This window comes from Aedes aegypti, chromosome 3 (assembly GCF_002204515.2).
Source record: "Aedes aegypti strain LVP_AGWG chromosome 3, AaegL5.0 Primary Assembly, whole genome shotgun sequence".
NCBI lineage: Eukaryota > Metazoa > Arthropoda > Insecta > Diptera > Culicidae > Aedes > Aedes aegypti.
In genome coordinates this window covers 138,535,015-138,551,122 of record NC_035109.1, presented here as the reverse complement: position 1 = coordinate 138,551,122, position 16,108 = coordinate 138,535,015, and the positions used below count along the sequence as shown (strand labels likewise).

Below are 16,108 nucleotides of genomic sequence, written 5' to 3'. Positions count from 1 at the left end.
AATAGCAACAACAGCAACTGAAATCGAATCGAATGACAGACGATTTGGCTTGTAGGTAAACAAAGCCCGTCCATTTCTGCCCTGCGCTGCCGGTGGAACGCGAGTTTTTATTCTTTTGGCAATTATAGATAAGATTTGTGAGATTTAATCGGTGAAAGTATCAGGGATTCAAGTGAATCAACATGCAGCGAAACCTGACGCAGTCGAAGGAAGCACTGTTGAAGTCGTACAACACCCGCCTGAAGGAGGATGTCCGAAGTATGCTGGATAATTTCGAGGGTAAGTGCTCTAGTTATGAACTCTCTAAAGATCTAAAATGGTTTCAGGTCTCTTTTTTGACCAAAATGGTCTCTAGAGTAACTTTTTCCTTATTCTGACGAATTTTAGTGATTCCTGAGGAACCTTCATATACTGTTACACGACTATAGCACATGTTCTTTAGGAATTTCTTATCAGATTTCTAGTTAAATATTTCTTCTGACATACTTTCTAGGTCTTCTCCTGAGATCCCTTCAAAAATTCCTTGATTAGTCAACCCTCCTCCCACAAATTCTACCAGTAGTGTTTCGAGGCATACTTAGAGAAAATTCTTCAGATCTCTTAAATAAATATATCTATCTATCTAATTTTCAAGGAATTCCTACAGGATATTATCCTAAAATGTGATTCATTATTTTTAATTATCTCACCTATATATTTATTTATACCCCACGATTTTCTCAAAAATCTTTGAGTTCTTTTAGAGAAAGAGTTAATTAAGGCTTGCTTTAAAACTTAATCAAGTTTCATCAGATGTTTCTTAAGGATTTCCTTCTAATACAACTCCCAGATTAAAAAAAAGTATCCGATAATTTCTCATGGAAACTCTTGACATACTGAAGACATCCCGGGAAAAATGGCTAGACTGTTTTTTTCAAAGACATGCGTAGGAAATTTCTCAAAAAAATTTCTAAATAAATCCTGAATGAGTCTTAGAAAGAATTTTAGGAACAACTCCTGAAGGCAGGATGGCGACCAAATTTCCATTTTGAAATTGCCGCTTTTTTATGGTATAGTCTCAACAATTTTCCTGGTTTCTAATTTTGCTAGTTGAAGGTATTTCAACTCAAATTCTAATATTTCGATTTTGTTTCTTTAAAATGAAAGATTTTCTAAGGAAATTTAGTTTAAAGTGAAAATGAAACAAAACTGCAAATTTAAAAGCATATATATTTACCTTATTTATTCAATTCTTGGTCAATCTTTCAATTTTAGGGAAAACTAGATATTTTTATAAATAAAGATTTGTTTTGAAGAAAACATATCCGGATTGATCGTGGCATAAATGTACAGTAACTTGAGAAAATGTTCAATATAATACGTTTGAGTGCCAAAGTCTTCTGATTTTTTTTTTAAATTTAGATTCAAAACTAAGTTTAAGAAAAAAGGAAAAGTTTATACCTGATAGTAATGATAACATCAAATAATATTTCGAAACATGATTAGCGATGTTGTGAGAAAAAGGAAACATTTTTGAAAAGCATAATGTAACAAAGTAGAAATTAAATCATTAACATTTTGAAAACATTCCAATGAAAGTGACTTGCTCAAAATCACAAATGCCAAATTACAATACCGGGTACCCCCATTGGTTTGACCACATTTAATCTGAACACTTTTTAATTTGTACCCCGCTAATTTACACATCTTCTTCTTATTCTTGGCATTTACGTCCTCACTGGGACAGAGCCTGCTTCTCAGCGCAGTGTTCTTATGAGCACTTCCACAGTTATTAACTGAGACCTTTCTTTGCCAAAGTTGCCATTTTCGCATTCGTATATCGTGTGGCATGGTACGATTCAGCATGGCTTTGCTTTGTAGCCGTGGATTCTAACCGCTCGGCTAAGGAAGGCCCCCAATTTGCTCATCGTTCAGATAAAAAATGGTTCAAACGTCATTTAGCTCATGGAACGTAGTGAAGTGAAATGGAACGCTGTGGAACGGAGCGCAGAATCAAAACAAAACAGTGAAAAAGGTAACCAGAAACACGGTTCTAGGGTGACTAGATGTTCAAATTAAAAATGAACCCCGATGGTTTGCATGAGGTATCGTCAGTCTTCCCAAACGAACACCGAACACGTTGGTTCAGGCGGTTTCGGTACTCTCATTGTACTCTGTTTTCGTATGCAAACCGAAACGCTCGAAACTGAACCTAAACCCAAACATGTGTAAAGTGAACATCGGTGCAAACGACGGTTCGAAAACCGGTCCATTTGTACCTCGATTGCAATCGTGGTTCAAATTTTGGTGCAAATCTTCGGTTGCATTCGAGCTTCAGAACGATGACACAAACGGAGAGACAAAAAAATGTTGATATCCACGCTTATCAATTTCTACTTATCGTGTCTTGTTGTTTGATATAGTAAAATCCTTGGTTTTCTCATTAAGTTACCACTGAATGTTACTCAAAGTATTGATCTCAATTGATCTGCTTAAATGAAACATTTGCGATTTGAACCAATAAGTTCCATATATGATCGTAGAAATTTATCCGCGTGGATTTCAACCGTTCTCTGTCTGCCTGCTTTGTGCCATTATTTGAACCCAAGTTTCAACCAAAGTTTGAACCGAAGTACACATGTACTGGGTTCGGTTTGATACACTGGTACAGAGACAAAGCGCGTTTGTGGTTGAACACAAGTTGCAATGTTCAAACCAAAGTTGCACATTGGTTCGGTTCATGGGAAGACTGGGTATCGTTCAAATTAACGGGGGTACACTGTATATTCAAACGATTTTCTTCAATTTATGGTTTTTAGAGCTAAACTCGTACGTTCAGAACAACTTTCCCGTGACCATCTCAAATTCCAGATTTTTCCCGTCCTTTTCCTAATGGATTCGAATTCCCGTCTTATTCGCTTCAACTCAGAGACGCATTTTGAACGCTCATGTTCTGTGAGCGTTCTCAAATGATCCTTTAATTGCTCTCGTGTTCATGTTCAGTTTATTGAACACACACACGATAACTAGATTGATCATGGAGTTGTGATCTCCAAAATTGTCAACGTTCCTGCAATTACGTTTTTCGACCTCTTACGCTCGACCTCGACCTTCAACGATCGACGAAACCATATACTACGATTTTGGTACAAGCTAGTACGATCAGGGGCAACTTAAAACTGGGATAAATGCACCGGAATCGCACACATGAAGGTTAAAAAAATTCAGAACACTTAAGTACCAATTTACACATAGACTGCGCTTGTGCCCTTTCACAGAACGCTGTTAAAAATCGGATAGCAGCCATGGGGTCAACACCGGTGTGGATGGAACGCAGTTCAATTCAATGATGAGATGTACATCAATTTCTATCACAGGACAAATCAACATTCGGATAGTGTTCATTATTTGTATTGTTATGAATGACGAGGTATGACGGGCGGTAAAAAACGCAAATTTCAAATTTGTATAGCATAAGTTTATTCAAAAAATCCAGATTGTTATACGATATAGATTATATTTTGCGCCTAAACAAGATGTACTGACCTGCAACCGATTACAGCGAGTCAAGGAATATTCGAGAATATGCAACTGCGAATGACATCCCGAGACGCTCAAGCCTAGAAATACCGTCTCAAACAGCGCCGTTGTGTAACCAGTAATTCCAGCGTTCAAGCGTTATTCAATTTAAAAAAAGAATGGTCCTGAAACAGAGATGATGGTCTAAAATATGTCTTAATATATTTCATACAATGAATTTTTACTTGCTAGGAATAATCCAACGATGAATCGAAATGGTTTTTGTGTTTGCGGTGCACCACATAATAAAAAACAAATAATGACGGTAACGGTTGCCACGAGATGAACAGCGCACTGTGATCAAACATCCAAATTGTTTGAACTTGAACACGGCTCTCGTGAGCACAAGCTTTGAACAGAACACGAACAGAACGCGTTCAAATGCATCTCTGCTTCAACTGTGTTCGAATCCCACCGGTCGAGGATCTTTTCGGGCTGGAAATTTTCTCGACTTCCCAGGGCATAGAGTATCTTCGTACCTGCCACACGATATACACATGCAAAAATGGTCATTGGCATAGTAAGCTCTCAGTTAATAACTGTGGAAGTGCTCATAAGAACACTAAGCTGAGAAGCAGGCTCTGTCCCAGTGGGTACGTAACGCCAGAAAGAAGAAGAAGTGTTCAATATCTTTTGCACTGCTTGGCCCAAATAGATTGCATCAGTAGCGCAATCAGGATTTGGTTCTGGAGGGGGTTTTGCAAATTATATAAGCTTTTTGAAAACACATTTTTGATAAAAAAAAATCGAGTTGAAGAATTTATGTAAGGTGGGTGTGCCAAATGTGGCCATAGTAGTTCCCTTTTTCTCCATACATGGTTATCCGAATGTTTTCACATTTCGATAGGTTTTGTGTGTTTCGCAATAATATAGTGGTTATATATTGATGTTAAAACATTCGAGAAGGTTTAACATGTGAAAGTTATTAATCTTTTACATATGGCCAAATAGGGAACCGATATGGCTATAACTGCTACACTTTTCCAATTTTTTATCTTTTACAAAGTTAAATAAATTGAAAAACATTACAACACTAGTGGTCCCGGCAAACTTCGTCTTGCCATAAAGTAGGCTTTTGTAAAACGTCATGTAATCCCCCATACAAAATGACTAATTAGTCTTCCACGGTTTTCTCGATTATTCCGGAGACTTTCCCAAACTTTTTTCTCACACGAACACGTCGCATCCCTTGTCGTGTGCAACTGTGAAAAACTGACACCAATCCGTTCATACGTTCTCAAGTTATTTCGTGATATACAAACACCACTCCATTTTTATTTATATAGATTACAACATTACTTTGAAGCCATTCAACCGCTGTTCTTCTGTGTTGATTCTCAAATATGTTTTCGTGTTTTGTAACAATGAAAATTAATTCTAGAATACTCTTTAAGCGCTGCAATTTGCAATAGAAATCATTGTCACTATTGTTGCAATAGGTCGAAAGTATCAGAATTGCTGAAGGAAGACTAATTGTACAACAGAATTATTAATCTATAAAATCGAGCCCAAAGGTCAAAAATAAGTTCGGTTTTTTTCTGCTTAAGTGTTTATTTTTATTTTGTACTATTTCTTTCTTTATCGGAATAGATAAAATCAAATGAAAGTGGTATGTACAGTCAGTCTATGCTATGCTATGCTGCTATAGATAAAATCAAATGGAAATGGTGTTTCTTTCGAAACCTTCTTCCAAAGGCATAAGCACTCATCTTTTAAACAAAATATTCAATACGAAACTTCCAGTGAGAATCAGTTCTCTTCTAAAAATTCTGCCTTCATTGTGATTTGAATTCAATTTTATGACTTTGATCATAAGTGATGACTCATTAAATTGTTCAATACGACCATTTAACTTTGTTCTTGGATGGCTTTGTAATCCAATTGATTTACTTTTGTAGTGGGACGCTAATGCGTCCATTTTTCTTATGGACAAATCCGAGTCACATTTTTCCAATATTTTTTGAACAAAGTCCCTATTTCATGATTTACCTGAAAATAAAATGTTTTTCATGATCCACACCTACAAAATCTCAAATTTGTTGAAATTCATGATCATCGGCAGCTAAATATTTCAGTAGCATTAGAAAATTTTTAGTACATAATCTTTAAGAATCAATGAACTACTTCTTCGGAAATATGTATGCTCTGGAAGTAATTTTGATTTTATTAAACCCTTCAGGGATCTAAAAAAAACACAACTTTGAATAAAATGAAAACTACTGAAATCAAAAGTGTTAATACGAATCAAACTGTGTTACTGCTTAGAAGTTGTATGATTTGTATCGTTCAATTTCAAAAATATTCTTGGTGAGCCATATATTTTTCCGGGTCGGGGGGGGTTTGACCCCCAAAACCCCCCCTTGGTTGCGCCACTGGATTGCATCACAATGTATTTCAGGAAGTTACTAAACTTTTGAGTCAACCCATTCACTTATATTGTCATCCTTTTGTTTCTGGGCCCTACCGATTGCATCCGCTGCTACGGAAGGTTTTCCCAAGACCCAATCGTTCTGATTCTATTTATCTACATCTCTACGTGAGGCGAGCGTTCACATTTTTGCCGAATACTATGGATCGTACCCGTCGCCTTTGTAGGCGAGCATTAGACTTTCCACCGGATCCAACAGTTCGAAACTGTTGCTTCGGTTGCCCTCTTCTAAGGTGAGCACCCTGTTTCCTTTTCTGCCGGACCCGACAGTTCGTAACTGTCGCTACGGCTGCTCCCTTCTAAGGCGAGCCATTTATTGCTATAAGTTCCCTTTTAAGGTGAACTTATTTTAAGACAGCCTGACCCGACGGATCGAATCCGCCGCTTAGGCAACTTCCCTAAGGTGAAGTTTTCAATTTTTACTTACATATAACGTCTTTTTCCTTTGAAGCAAACATCATATTAGAAGAATTTGGTGTCGTCAAATGAAGGAATTCTCGTTTTCAATATACATCGTAATGGTCCAAACTGCTGCTGTTTTCTTCACTTACTCCACAGACAAACAGACGTCACACTCTCATCGTTGTCCATCGACCACCTTTTTAACGGTCGATTCAAAAATATGGTAGGTGGCCGATACGCCACGCGCAGCGCTCGTATCGTTTTTGATCGTGTTTGACGTTTACACACTACCGCCATCTGTTGGCCCGTCGGCCAAACACACCGATTATAACATTGGGCGTACATGTTTTCGTGACTATGATTTTGATTAAGATTAGTTCTAAGTATTACGTCTGTTTGTCTGTGCTTACTCCCTTCCTCGCTGTATAAACCAAGATATAATCCAAAATCTGATGGCCATTGTAAACGTTCACTCGTCGCCAATGTGAAGCGTCTTCGTTGACAGCTTTAGTGATAAAAATTAGCACCAGAGGCTTACTTTACTTTTGCTGGCTCTACGTCCTTCAAGACATGACCTGCGCCAAAATGTTACACCAACTAACTCGGTCCATGGCTGCTATCCTCCATTTTCTCGATCGCCCCACACTTTAAAGATCCTGCTCCACTTGGTCAAACCACCTACCTCGTTGCGCTCCCCTTCGTCTTGTACCGGCCGGATTTGAGGTGAACACCATTTTTGCGGGATTGTTGTCCGGCATTCTCAAAACGTGTCCCGTCCATCGTACCCCTCCAGCTTTGGCGACTTTCTGGATACTGGGTTCACCGTAGAGTTGCGACTGGGCTGTGTCGCAAAAGGTGAAAGACCAATTTAAAAAAGATTGGGAAATTATCTATGCAACTGAAAATTACTAGGTATTCAGAGGCTGAAAAATTTCTTCAGGAAAGATTTTCTAACCTTGTTCCAATTCCTGCACTGAGGCAAAAATACTTAGGTTTTCCATAAATCATGACTTACGAACCAGCCAAATTATGGTTTCATTGCACGGTTAAACATTTCGAAAATGGGATCATAAGTTTCATAAGTGAGAGCTTTGAATTCTTAAACAACAATTACTTGAAATAATTATCATAGCAATCGCTAGAAGAACTACTCCGCTTTCGATGTTGGGTAATACTTAATCGAAAGCAGATCACATGTTATCAAATCATGTCAATTTTTGAGCTCGCCTGAAATAAAAGGCGAAATTCGAATTTAGATATTTTATACGCGCTTATTATCGAATTTCATTGATTGACTTATGAAATTTAATACTGAATTTCTTCACCAAAATCATAAGTTGAACTTAAAATTTTTAACAATATTCTTTGTGGTGCCAAATCATAATTATTCCTTAAGAAATTATTAAGTTATTTTGCCTCAGTGTGGAACAAAAAAATATCATTCATTTATACCTGGGAGGGAGCCACCGATACTACACACGAAATATGACACAAAGTTATTTCGAACTGCAAGAAAACTCCAGCTTGCCAACGACAATCAAGGCTGACTTGGTGAAAATCGGTAGTTTTCTTTTGCTGTGTTCCTTCGATCGTTCTGGAAAAACATGGAAAAAGGGCCAAATTTTTCTATGCATTTCATTTTTATTGAAAAAAGTAAAATGATATATTCAATCAGAATAGAAGGTGCTATTGGGACATTACTTTCGAATAAGCATGAATAGCTTTTCAATCAATTTTTTGTCACATTTGATAAAATGCAAATGTGTGTTTTAATCTATTACGCGCTTTTATCATGTTTGTCCATTGTTTCAGATCTGGGCTCACAGTGACAGTTCAAGACAGCAGAATCTCGGCTCACCTTGACGTACATAAATTTCGTATCGGTTTCTCCCTCCCAGATTTATACCAAAAGACGAACGAAGCATTTTTGGTAGTGAATTCTCAGATGCACATGAAAACCAAGAAAATACAGCATGATTTGTTCTTAATAATACAAAGAAACGAAAATCTTCTGGTGTTAGCAACCAAAGACAATTTTTCCGGTTGAAAAAATAGATAATATTAAGATGAAAATGTAAGTTATATACTGAATAATTGAATTAATAACATTTTAAAAAAATAATAATAATCTCATTTGTTCCATAGAAAAGAAATAATCTCTTTTCAGTGCTTCGATTGAAATATGGGTTTTCAAAGAAAAGGCTTATATGGTCATTTTCCACAAAATTGGCCATAACTCAAAAACGAAAAAAAAGTACATTTCAAAAATTTCAGCGATTCTCAAAAATATATTTTTGCAATTCCGTTGCAAATCAATCAACTTTTCATTGAGAAGTTTGTCAACATAACGGCCTACTTTTCCTACCAAAAGGAACAGTGCGGAAAAGTGCTACTTTTCAGCACTGTTTTCGGTGCTGAAAAGTAGCACTTTTCGATACTGTTTTGGTAGGCGTCAACCAAATAACCCAGTGTCCCATTCTCTTCATATCATGCTAATTCTGCGCGGCGTGTGAATCGGGACGAGTCGTTCTCACATCGGGTGACGTGGAGCGAATAATCTTAATCAAATGGTAGCGAGTCGACATGTTACCGACTCGTCCTTCCTTACATACCGCACAGAATAAGCACAATTGCATCTGACACTCCGTTGGCTCCGACACAGGTTGGCGATTCTAATTTGGGATCGGATCGTCAGGTATTTGTAGTCAGCTTATGCCTGTGCTTTCTTACCAGTTCATTCCTCTAAAAGGGAACATAGATCTGCATGATACCAATGGGAGCGATAAAATTTGTGACATTCATGGGTACTTCTGTGTCACAGCCTACGTGATTGAAAAATACTGAATTGAAACTACGCATGGCTGTACGCCCATGTGGGTTCTCTTGAAATGTTGGTTTGTGCTTTTAGAGTTCATCCAGTTGAAAAGGCATTTTTCGAAATAGCAAAAAATGTTGTATGCAACTCGTTGCAAAACTCGATTTTTTCAGCACTCGTTGTATTTATCCAACTCGGCGAGCCTCGTTGGATAAATGTACAACTCGTGCTGAAAAAATCATCGTTTTGCAACTTGTTGCATAAATAACTATTTTGAAAGTTTTCCACTAATTGGAACATAGTTTTTCCGGATTTTCTCAACGGTGGAAAATTTTGTGGAAAACTGTTTGCAGTTAATATTTTTTTTATTCCTGAGAAAATTTGCTTTCATTTTCATAAAAAAAAACTTGTTTCTACGATGCTTCTTTGATGAGTTATGATTTTTCAAAGAAAAGGCTCAAAATGGCACATTTGCACATTTTTTACAAAATTGGCCGTAACTCAAAAACGAAAAAAAGTACATTTCATAAATTTCAGCGATTAAAGCTTATGAAATTATCTTCTCAAAAATATATTTTTGAAAATTTTCCACGAGTTGGAGCATAGTTTTTCCGGCTTTTCTTTACTATTTTTCTCAACGGTGGAAATTTTTGTGGAAAACTTTTTCCAGTTAATATTTTTTTTTATTCTTGGGAAAATTTGCTTTCATTTTCATAAAAAAAAACTTTGTTTCTATGATGCTTCGTTCTTGAGTTATGATTTTTCAAAGTAAGTAGTGTCAGGGGAAAACAAATAAAATCCAACTGAGTTTTCCGGGAAAATAGGCGACCCTGAATTTTACTTAATTTTTTTTATTCATATATTGATGAGCCCTGCCTGTGGAAAAAGTTTCATGAAAATCTGAGACCCTTCGGCCCACTTTGTACGGAAATAAAAAAAAATCCCCGAGTGTCGACAAGAAATGTGTGGTAATTATGTGAACGAGAATGATAACATGAATCGAGGACTGGGGACCGTTTAATAAAACTATTTCGTTCTTCACTTTAACCACTCTAGTAGCCTTTAAGGTCTAATCATAGCTTGATAGACGTCTTGATTACTAGACTGCAAAACTACGCTAAGGGTTGATTGTTGCTAGGGTACACACTGTGTACTACACAGTGACCTTTCGAGCGACATTGCTTTGGAACGTCTGTGTGATGAACGCAATAGAGGCTCATAAAAGTAAATGTTGGGAAGAAGATTAGTCCTTATTGCTACCTACAAAAAAAGAGGATTCCCTGATCTATGCTACATTGCATCACGGTTCAGAACACACTCGGATCCACGATGGTTGCCACGCTCAAGGCAACATATGGATTGCAACTATTAAGGTGAAAATATATCGAGGCAACACCTAAAATTTTCAAAAGTGTCCATATTCCACTCGCTGGACGCAATTGATCAAATTTTCAGCTTAAACGGAAGTCTACGTCTTAAGATTTGTGCTCTTGAAGATTAAGGTGTGGATAATATGCATCTTCATCTTAAAACAACATCCGGGATACCATCGGGTCCCGGTGCCTTATTCGATACTAATGATTACGCGACTTCTACCAGGCCTTCGTTCGTCACATTTGCCACTTCTTCTTTAGCATCTGCAGCATACGGTGCCAGGGGTCATTGGCTCGATTACAAGCTTTAACGTGGTGAAGGATTTCAACAATAGTTTTCCTCTTTGGTTAATGTAGCGACTACTTCACTTCACAGTCTCCATCTATTACTAATGGTTGTCGATTGGCTATTATATCCTGTTGACCATATGAGAAAATTGCTCAATCGACAACCATGGGCCGCGCCAATTCTGCGGAACTCTTTGTTCCGAGATCAACTAGCCCAGGGCCAGGGCTAAAAATCTCGTTAATAAAGATAGAAAACAAAATACCTCGTTATTTCGTGCTCTTTTGATAAAAAAATAGTCCGATTATATCAAGTGTAGTGTTTCTTAAACAAATTGTTTTTTTTTATGTTCTATTCCAGAAATCGTCCGCCTGGCAAAAGGCGAGAACGAAACCCAGTTTTCCAAGATGACTCAATGCGAACAGGATACCTACGAGATGCAGGTGCGAGCGTCGAACATCGGTAAGTAACCCACATTAAATGTCATTGCCCTCGAAAGGACAGCAAATGATTCGTTCCTTGAAATCATTCAACACAGTGCGCGCGGGGGAATCCCTCATGAAGCTCGTGTCCGACATCAAACAGTATTTGATTCTCAATGACTTCCACTCGGTCAACGAAGCCATCTGCAGTAGCTCCCAACTGTACCGGAGCACGCAGATGGATCGCGATAACAAACTGATGGCCGTGCGGGACGATATGGCAGCGGATCTGTATGATCTGGAGGAGGAATACTATACTAGTATGTACAAATAGATGTGCGTAGTTTGGGAGCACGTGGGTTCGACTTCAATAGGACCAAAAAGAAATCCCGGGCAGTCATGTAATCCAAGGAATCTTTGATTATTGAATGTCAAAATTGTCGGAAAAAAATTTGGATTCCTAGAGCATTGCTCGTCTAAATTCCCAAAAAAATATGTCTAAATCCAAAATTGCCGTCTATTTCTTCACCAATGGCCAACCGTTTAAACCGCCGCACAAGGTTATGGTCGATCGCCAGAAACTGGAAGAGAATCAAGTGGTCGAGCGGATAAATCGCCTGCATTACTACAATGGTTACGTGTAAGATTTTCTGTTGATCTGTTGTGGATTAGCGGCATCTTGTTGTGAACTCGTATCGGTCTACTTTCAGTGTCTATACCCTGTTTGGTGAAGTGCTACGATCCATTCAAGAGATCCATGATGACTCGGCCTTTGTGGCAGTGCCTCGCGATCAGTGCTTTCAACCGGGACCGTATGTCAAAGTGTTCCGGCAGTACATAAACGAGAAACTGTAGGTATCGGGGGTGGAGTCTTTAAAAGTCTATGTTTAATTTTGAATATCTTGGATCAACCACTGGCATCACTTAAGGCTAAGTAGCCCGTCATTCGTTTTGGCAGCATTGATGACTTTTCAGCTTGCATTTAAAAGTGATAACACTCAGTCTTGATAGTTTATATTGACTTGAAAAAGTAACACTGTACGCACTAACATGCATAAAGTATGCTGATACTTTTTCAGTTGTGCCAGTGCAAACCCAACTGATTTTCTTTGATTCAAAATCGTGAGATGAATAAGCAATAATCATCAACGACACGTACAAATTTCAATGACGGCCTACTTCGCCTTAACTGATAGGAGTGTTAACTTTTTTTTATTTCTCACGTTAATTTTTTAAGGTGATTATAGAACGAAGCCACACCTCAAATTTTCAAGAGCACAAGACTTAAGAACCAAACAGCACTCCGCGTTGAAAATGTATCCCATTGGTCACCACCAGCAAACAAGTAATTTGATTGATTTTCAACGCGAACTGTTGTCAGATTCTCCAGTCTTGTGCTCTTGAAAATTCAAAGTTTGGCTTGGGTTTATAATCACCTTAACACTTGTTTAGTTCATCTCGGGATTAAGCCGTTACTTCCGAAGGAAGTTGTCATTATTACTTTTTTTACAGTCATAACTAACTATCTTGGGAATGGGATTCGATCCCAGGTCCTCGGCTAGACATACATTTTCCAAAAACTTTTTCTGTATTTTTTTCTTCAATTTTACATAACAATCAATTTCAGCATGGTACCGCTTATATTTGGTGGAAGTCAAGTTGAAAAATATACACGACCACTTTTATTTCAATTTGAAGTCAATAAAATTTGAGGAATCTCAACTATACAATTAACAAGTCGTATAAAAGAAAGCGTCGATTGTTTGAGTTTTCCAAGAATAATTTGTTTATTTTACTGAATGTTTATACATATTTCCCATTTTACTATTGACCAAACCAAAATTTGAAGATGAATATTTCAAAATCCATTTTAAGGAGACTTTCATAACAACCCAGACAATCAGAAGTCGAATGAATGTTTACGTAATAACTCGTTTATCCATACAAACTACATCAAAACGGCAAAACACGGTGGATAAAATCGTCAGATTGATGAGTTTTCTCGCATAAAACGCCGTTTTTCTGAATTCATTTGTACATTTTGTTTCGTCCCATACACTCGTACAAAGTAAATCGAATCAATTCTACCAGCTGTCAAATCAACATATTTTGTTATCATAAGTTAAGTCGCATAAGATCACAAGTTAGTTCGGTAGAACATTTACACTCTCGCATTGTATGCTATTATTCATCATATAATACAGTCGACTCTCCATAACTCGATATTCAAGGGACCATCGACTTATAGAATTATCGAGTTACAGAATGTACCGAAACAAAAAAACACAAAATCGAACAAATTTGTGTATTTCTAATATGCAAATGATCATCTCTGTAAGAAAGTAATACTATTTTGTTGATTGTACTTTACAAAGTATTATTTGAAAACTTTTTTCAAAATGCTCGAAAAATCACATAATTCTCGCATAACTTCTAATCTTTCCCTAAAAGCCATTGGTAACCATGTGTGTAGCTCGTTGTTTCTGAGCATTTGAATGGATTTTCATGCTATTTAACAACGCTATGGGGAAGAAAGGATCATTATCTATCTGCCCGTGATGTTGGTTTGGATGCTTATTCCTTCTTTTGCTCAGAAACAACGAGCTACACAGGTGGCTACCAATGGCTTTTAGGGCGTTATCTCAGAGTATGCGAGAATTTTGACTAACTTTTTTTTTTATTTTCATGTTTTTCAACTTTTATTACAACTTGCATCTCCAAACAAGAGTTAGACCACGTTTCCTCAAAAAAGAAAGATTTCAAAATAGATATCGAGTTATGGAGACATTTCAGTGCACATCATTTTTGGTACATAATGAAATCCACCCTAGAAATCAATTGTAAAGGTTTATTTTTGTTCTCATGTGAGTTTTTACTTAAAATAATGTTAAATTTTTATACTGTACAAAAATCAACGGTAAAACTAATGTAGATTTTGACATATTACCAAAACACAAAAAGTGTCCGGGCATAGAGGACTTTCCCCTACATTTTGGTTGTCTGGGAATATAGACAAAATATTTCTAGTAGTATGACCTAAAATACGTTTATTATTTCTAGTCCAGCTTTATCAACTGGGAAAAAATCTGACAAAAAGAAGAAGCCTATCACAAGTATGCATTCATTTCTTTTTTACCAAAGTCATCAATTGTTAATGAGCTTTCCACATAGAACCTTTGGGCAGCAGTTACGGCTGCAAAGCACCCGCTCCAAGACTTGCCAAGGAAGTTCGTTTCTGTCCCGGATGTCGCCACGTGGCAGTTGACACGCGTTGCAAGGATTTCGGCGTAAAAGGAACCCGTGGAAAACAGGACACGTGTGCTTGTAACAGAAGCGATCCACATGGAGAGTGTGTCCCCATGCCAGTGCGACCGATACTTCGACCCAAACGAAAGAGAAAGAGTAGAGGTTTGTGGAGTTGTTGCAGCAAAAAAGAGGAAAAACGCGAGGTTCCGATGGTACGCATGAGAAAACGGGATATCGAGGCGATGGAGCAAGCAAAGGCGAAAAAAGAACGAAAACTGAAAAGCAAACAGGAAACAACTTGCTGTGGCAAGAAACCTACCCGCGAAGAACAATACAGGAAGCAACGTGAAAAGATGATCAAGCAACGAGAGAAACGCATCATGCAGGAAGAGAAGCAGAGAATACAACAACAGAAGGCTCTACTTGCGCGTATCAGGCGGCGAAGGGCGAGACGAAGGTTTCTGGCATGCTGTTGCCCGTGTTGTGTGAAGAAACCTGAACCAATATGGAGGCAACCGACGCCACACAACTGCATAGAACATTTGAAACAGGCCAGGGATCACGCTATACGGCGGCGCAGAGCGTTGCAAATTCCGGAGCAAACCTCGTGGGAAAGTATCACGTTCCCACCGCGATTCAAGAAGAAGATTCGTGGAACGCAGACCACTAAGGAAGATCTGAAAGCTGCACGAAAAGCATCCGGTAAAGGATGCAGCTGTTTCGGCGGCGAGAAGAAGCAGAAGGGTGACGAGGGAACCGAAGAACTAGCGTAACGAACTGAATTTGAATATCATCTAGGAAAATAAACTGTACATCCTAATTGTCATTGACATAATTTTGTTTGAGAGTGATTTGATCTTTTTCAACTTCATGGCATTACGTCATCACTAGGGCAGAGCCACCTTCTCAGCTTAGTGTTCAATGAGCACTTCCACAGTTATTAACTGAGAGCTTTCTTTGCCAAAGTTGTCATGTTTGCATTTGTATATCGTGTGGCGATTCTACCCCATTAACCCTAACGCCATTACCCCGAATTGCAAAACCCCGAACGTCCCATCTCCCCGAATAACATTACTCCGAATTCCAATACCGGGTACCCCCGTTGGTTTGACCACATTTAATCTGAACACTTTTTAATTTGTACCCCACTAATTTGCACGTCGTTCAAATTAAAAATGGTTCAAACGTCATTTAGCTCATGGAACGGAGTAAAGTGGAATGGAACGCTGTGAAACGGAACGCAAAATCAAAACAAAACAGCGAAAGAGGTACCAGAAACACGATTCTAGGGTGGCTAGATGTTCAAATTAAAAATGAACCCCGATGGTTTGCATGAGGTACCGTTCAGATTAGCGGGGGTGCACGGTATCATGGGGAAATGCCATCAATATCATCATGTCAAGATAATTGTACATTCGTAGAAATAGCATTCGGGGTGATGGAATTCGGGGTAATGGTAAATTCGAGGCAATGGAATACCACTCGGCTAAGGAAGGCCCTTACACCCCTAGCGATATGGTCAGGTACTAAAGATCATTGTGCCGGTGAGGACATTACGCCATGATTTTAAGCTTTTCC

General features: G+C 38.1%; 1 protein-coding gene across 2 annotated transcripts; it reads left to right on the top strand.

Moving 5' to 3' along the window:
• The first annotated feature begins 2 nt into the window (after positions 1-2).
• Positions 3-15,341, top strand: LOC5567256 (mediator of RNA polymerase II transcription subunit 22). 2 transcript variants are annotated; one of them, XM_001651649.2, is made up of 6 exons: positions 22-279; positions 11,223-11,324; positions 11,401-11,924; positions 11,995-12,135; positions 14,345-14,397; positions 14,456-15,341. In XM_001651649.2, the coding sequence occupies exons 3-6, from the start codon at positions 11,779-11,781 to the stop codon at positions 15,301-15,303; spliced, it is 1,188 nt and encodes a 395-aa protein (XP_001651699.2). In that variant the 5' UTR covers positions 22-279; positions 11,223-11,324; positions 11,401-11,778; the 3' UTR covers positions 15,304-15,341. The 2 variants fall into 2 exon arrangements, with proteins under 2 accessions (XP_001651700.1, XP_001651699.2); XM_001651650.2 differs by lacking the exons at positions 11,995-12,135; positions 14,345-14,397; positions 14,456-15,341 and having other exon boundaries at positions 3-279; positions 11,401-11,635.
• The last annotated feature ends 767 nt before the right edge of the window (positions 15,342-16,108 follow it).

Bases quoted from the DNA above. Each gene is read 5' to 3' on its own strand.
- LOC5567256 (XM_001651649.2), top strand. From the start codon at position 11,779: ATGTCTAAATCCAAAATTGCCGTCTATTTCTTCACCAATGGCCAACCG. The intron at 11,925-11,994 runs GTAAGATTTTCT...GTCTACTTTCAG, and splicing joins CATTACTACAATGGTTACGT to TGTCTATACCCTGTTTGGTG. The intron at 12,136-14,344 runs GTAGGTATCGGG...TATTATTTCTAG, and splicing joins CAGTACATAAACGAGAAACT to TCCAGCTTTATCAACTGGGA.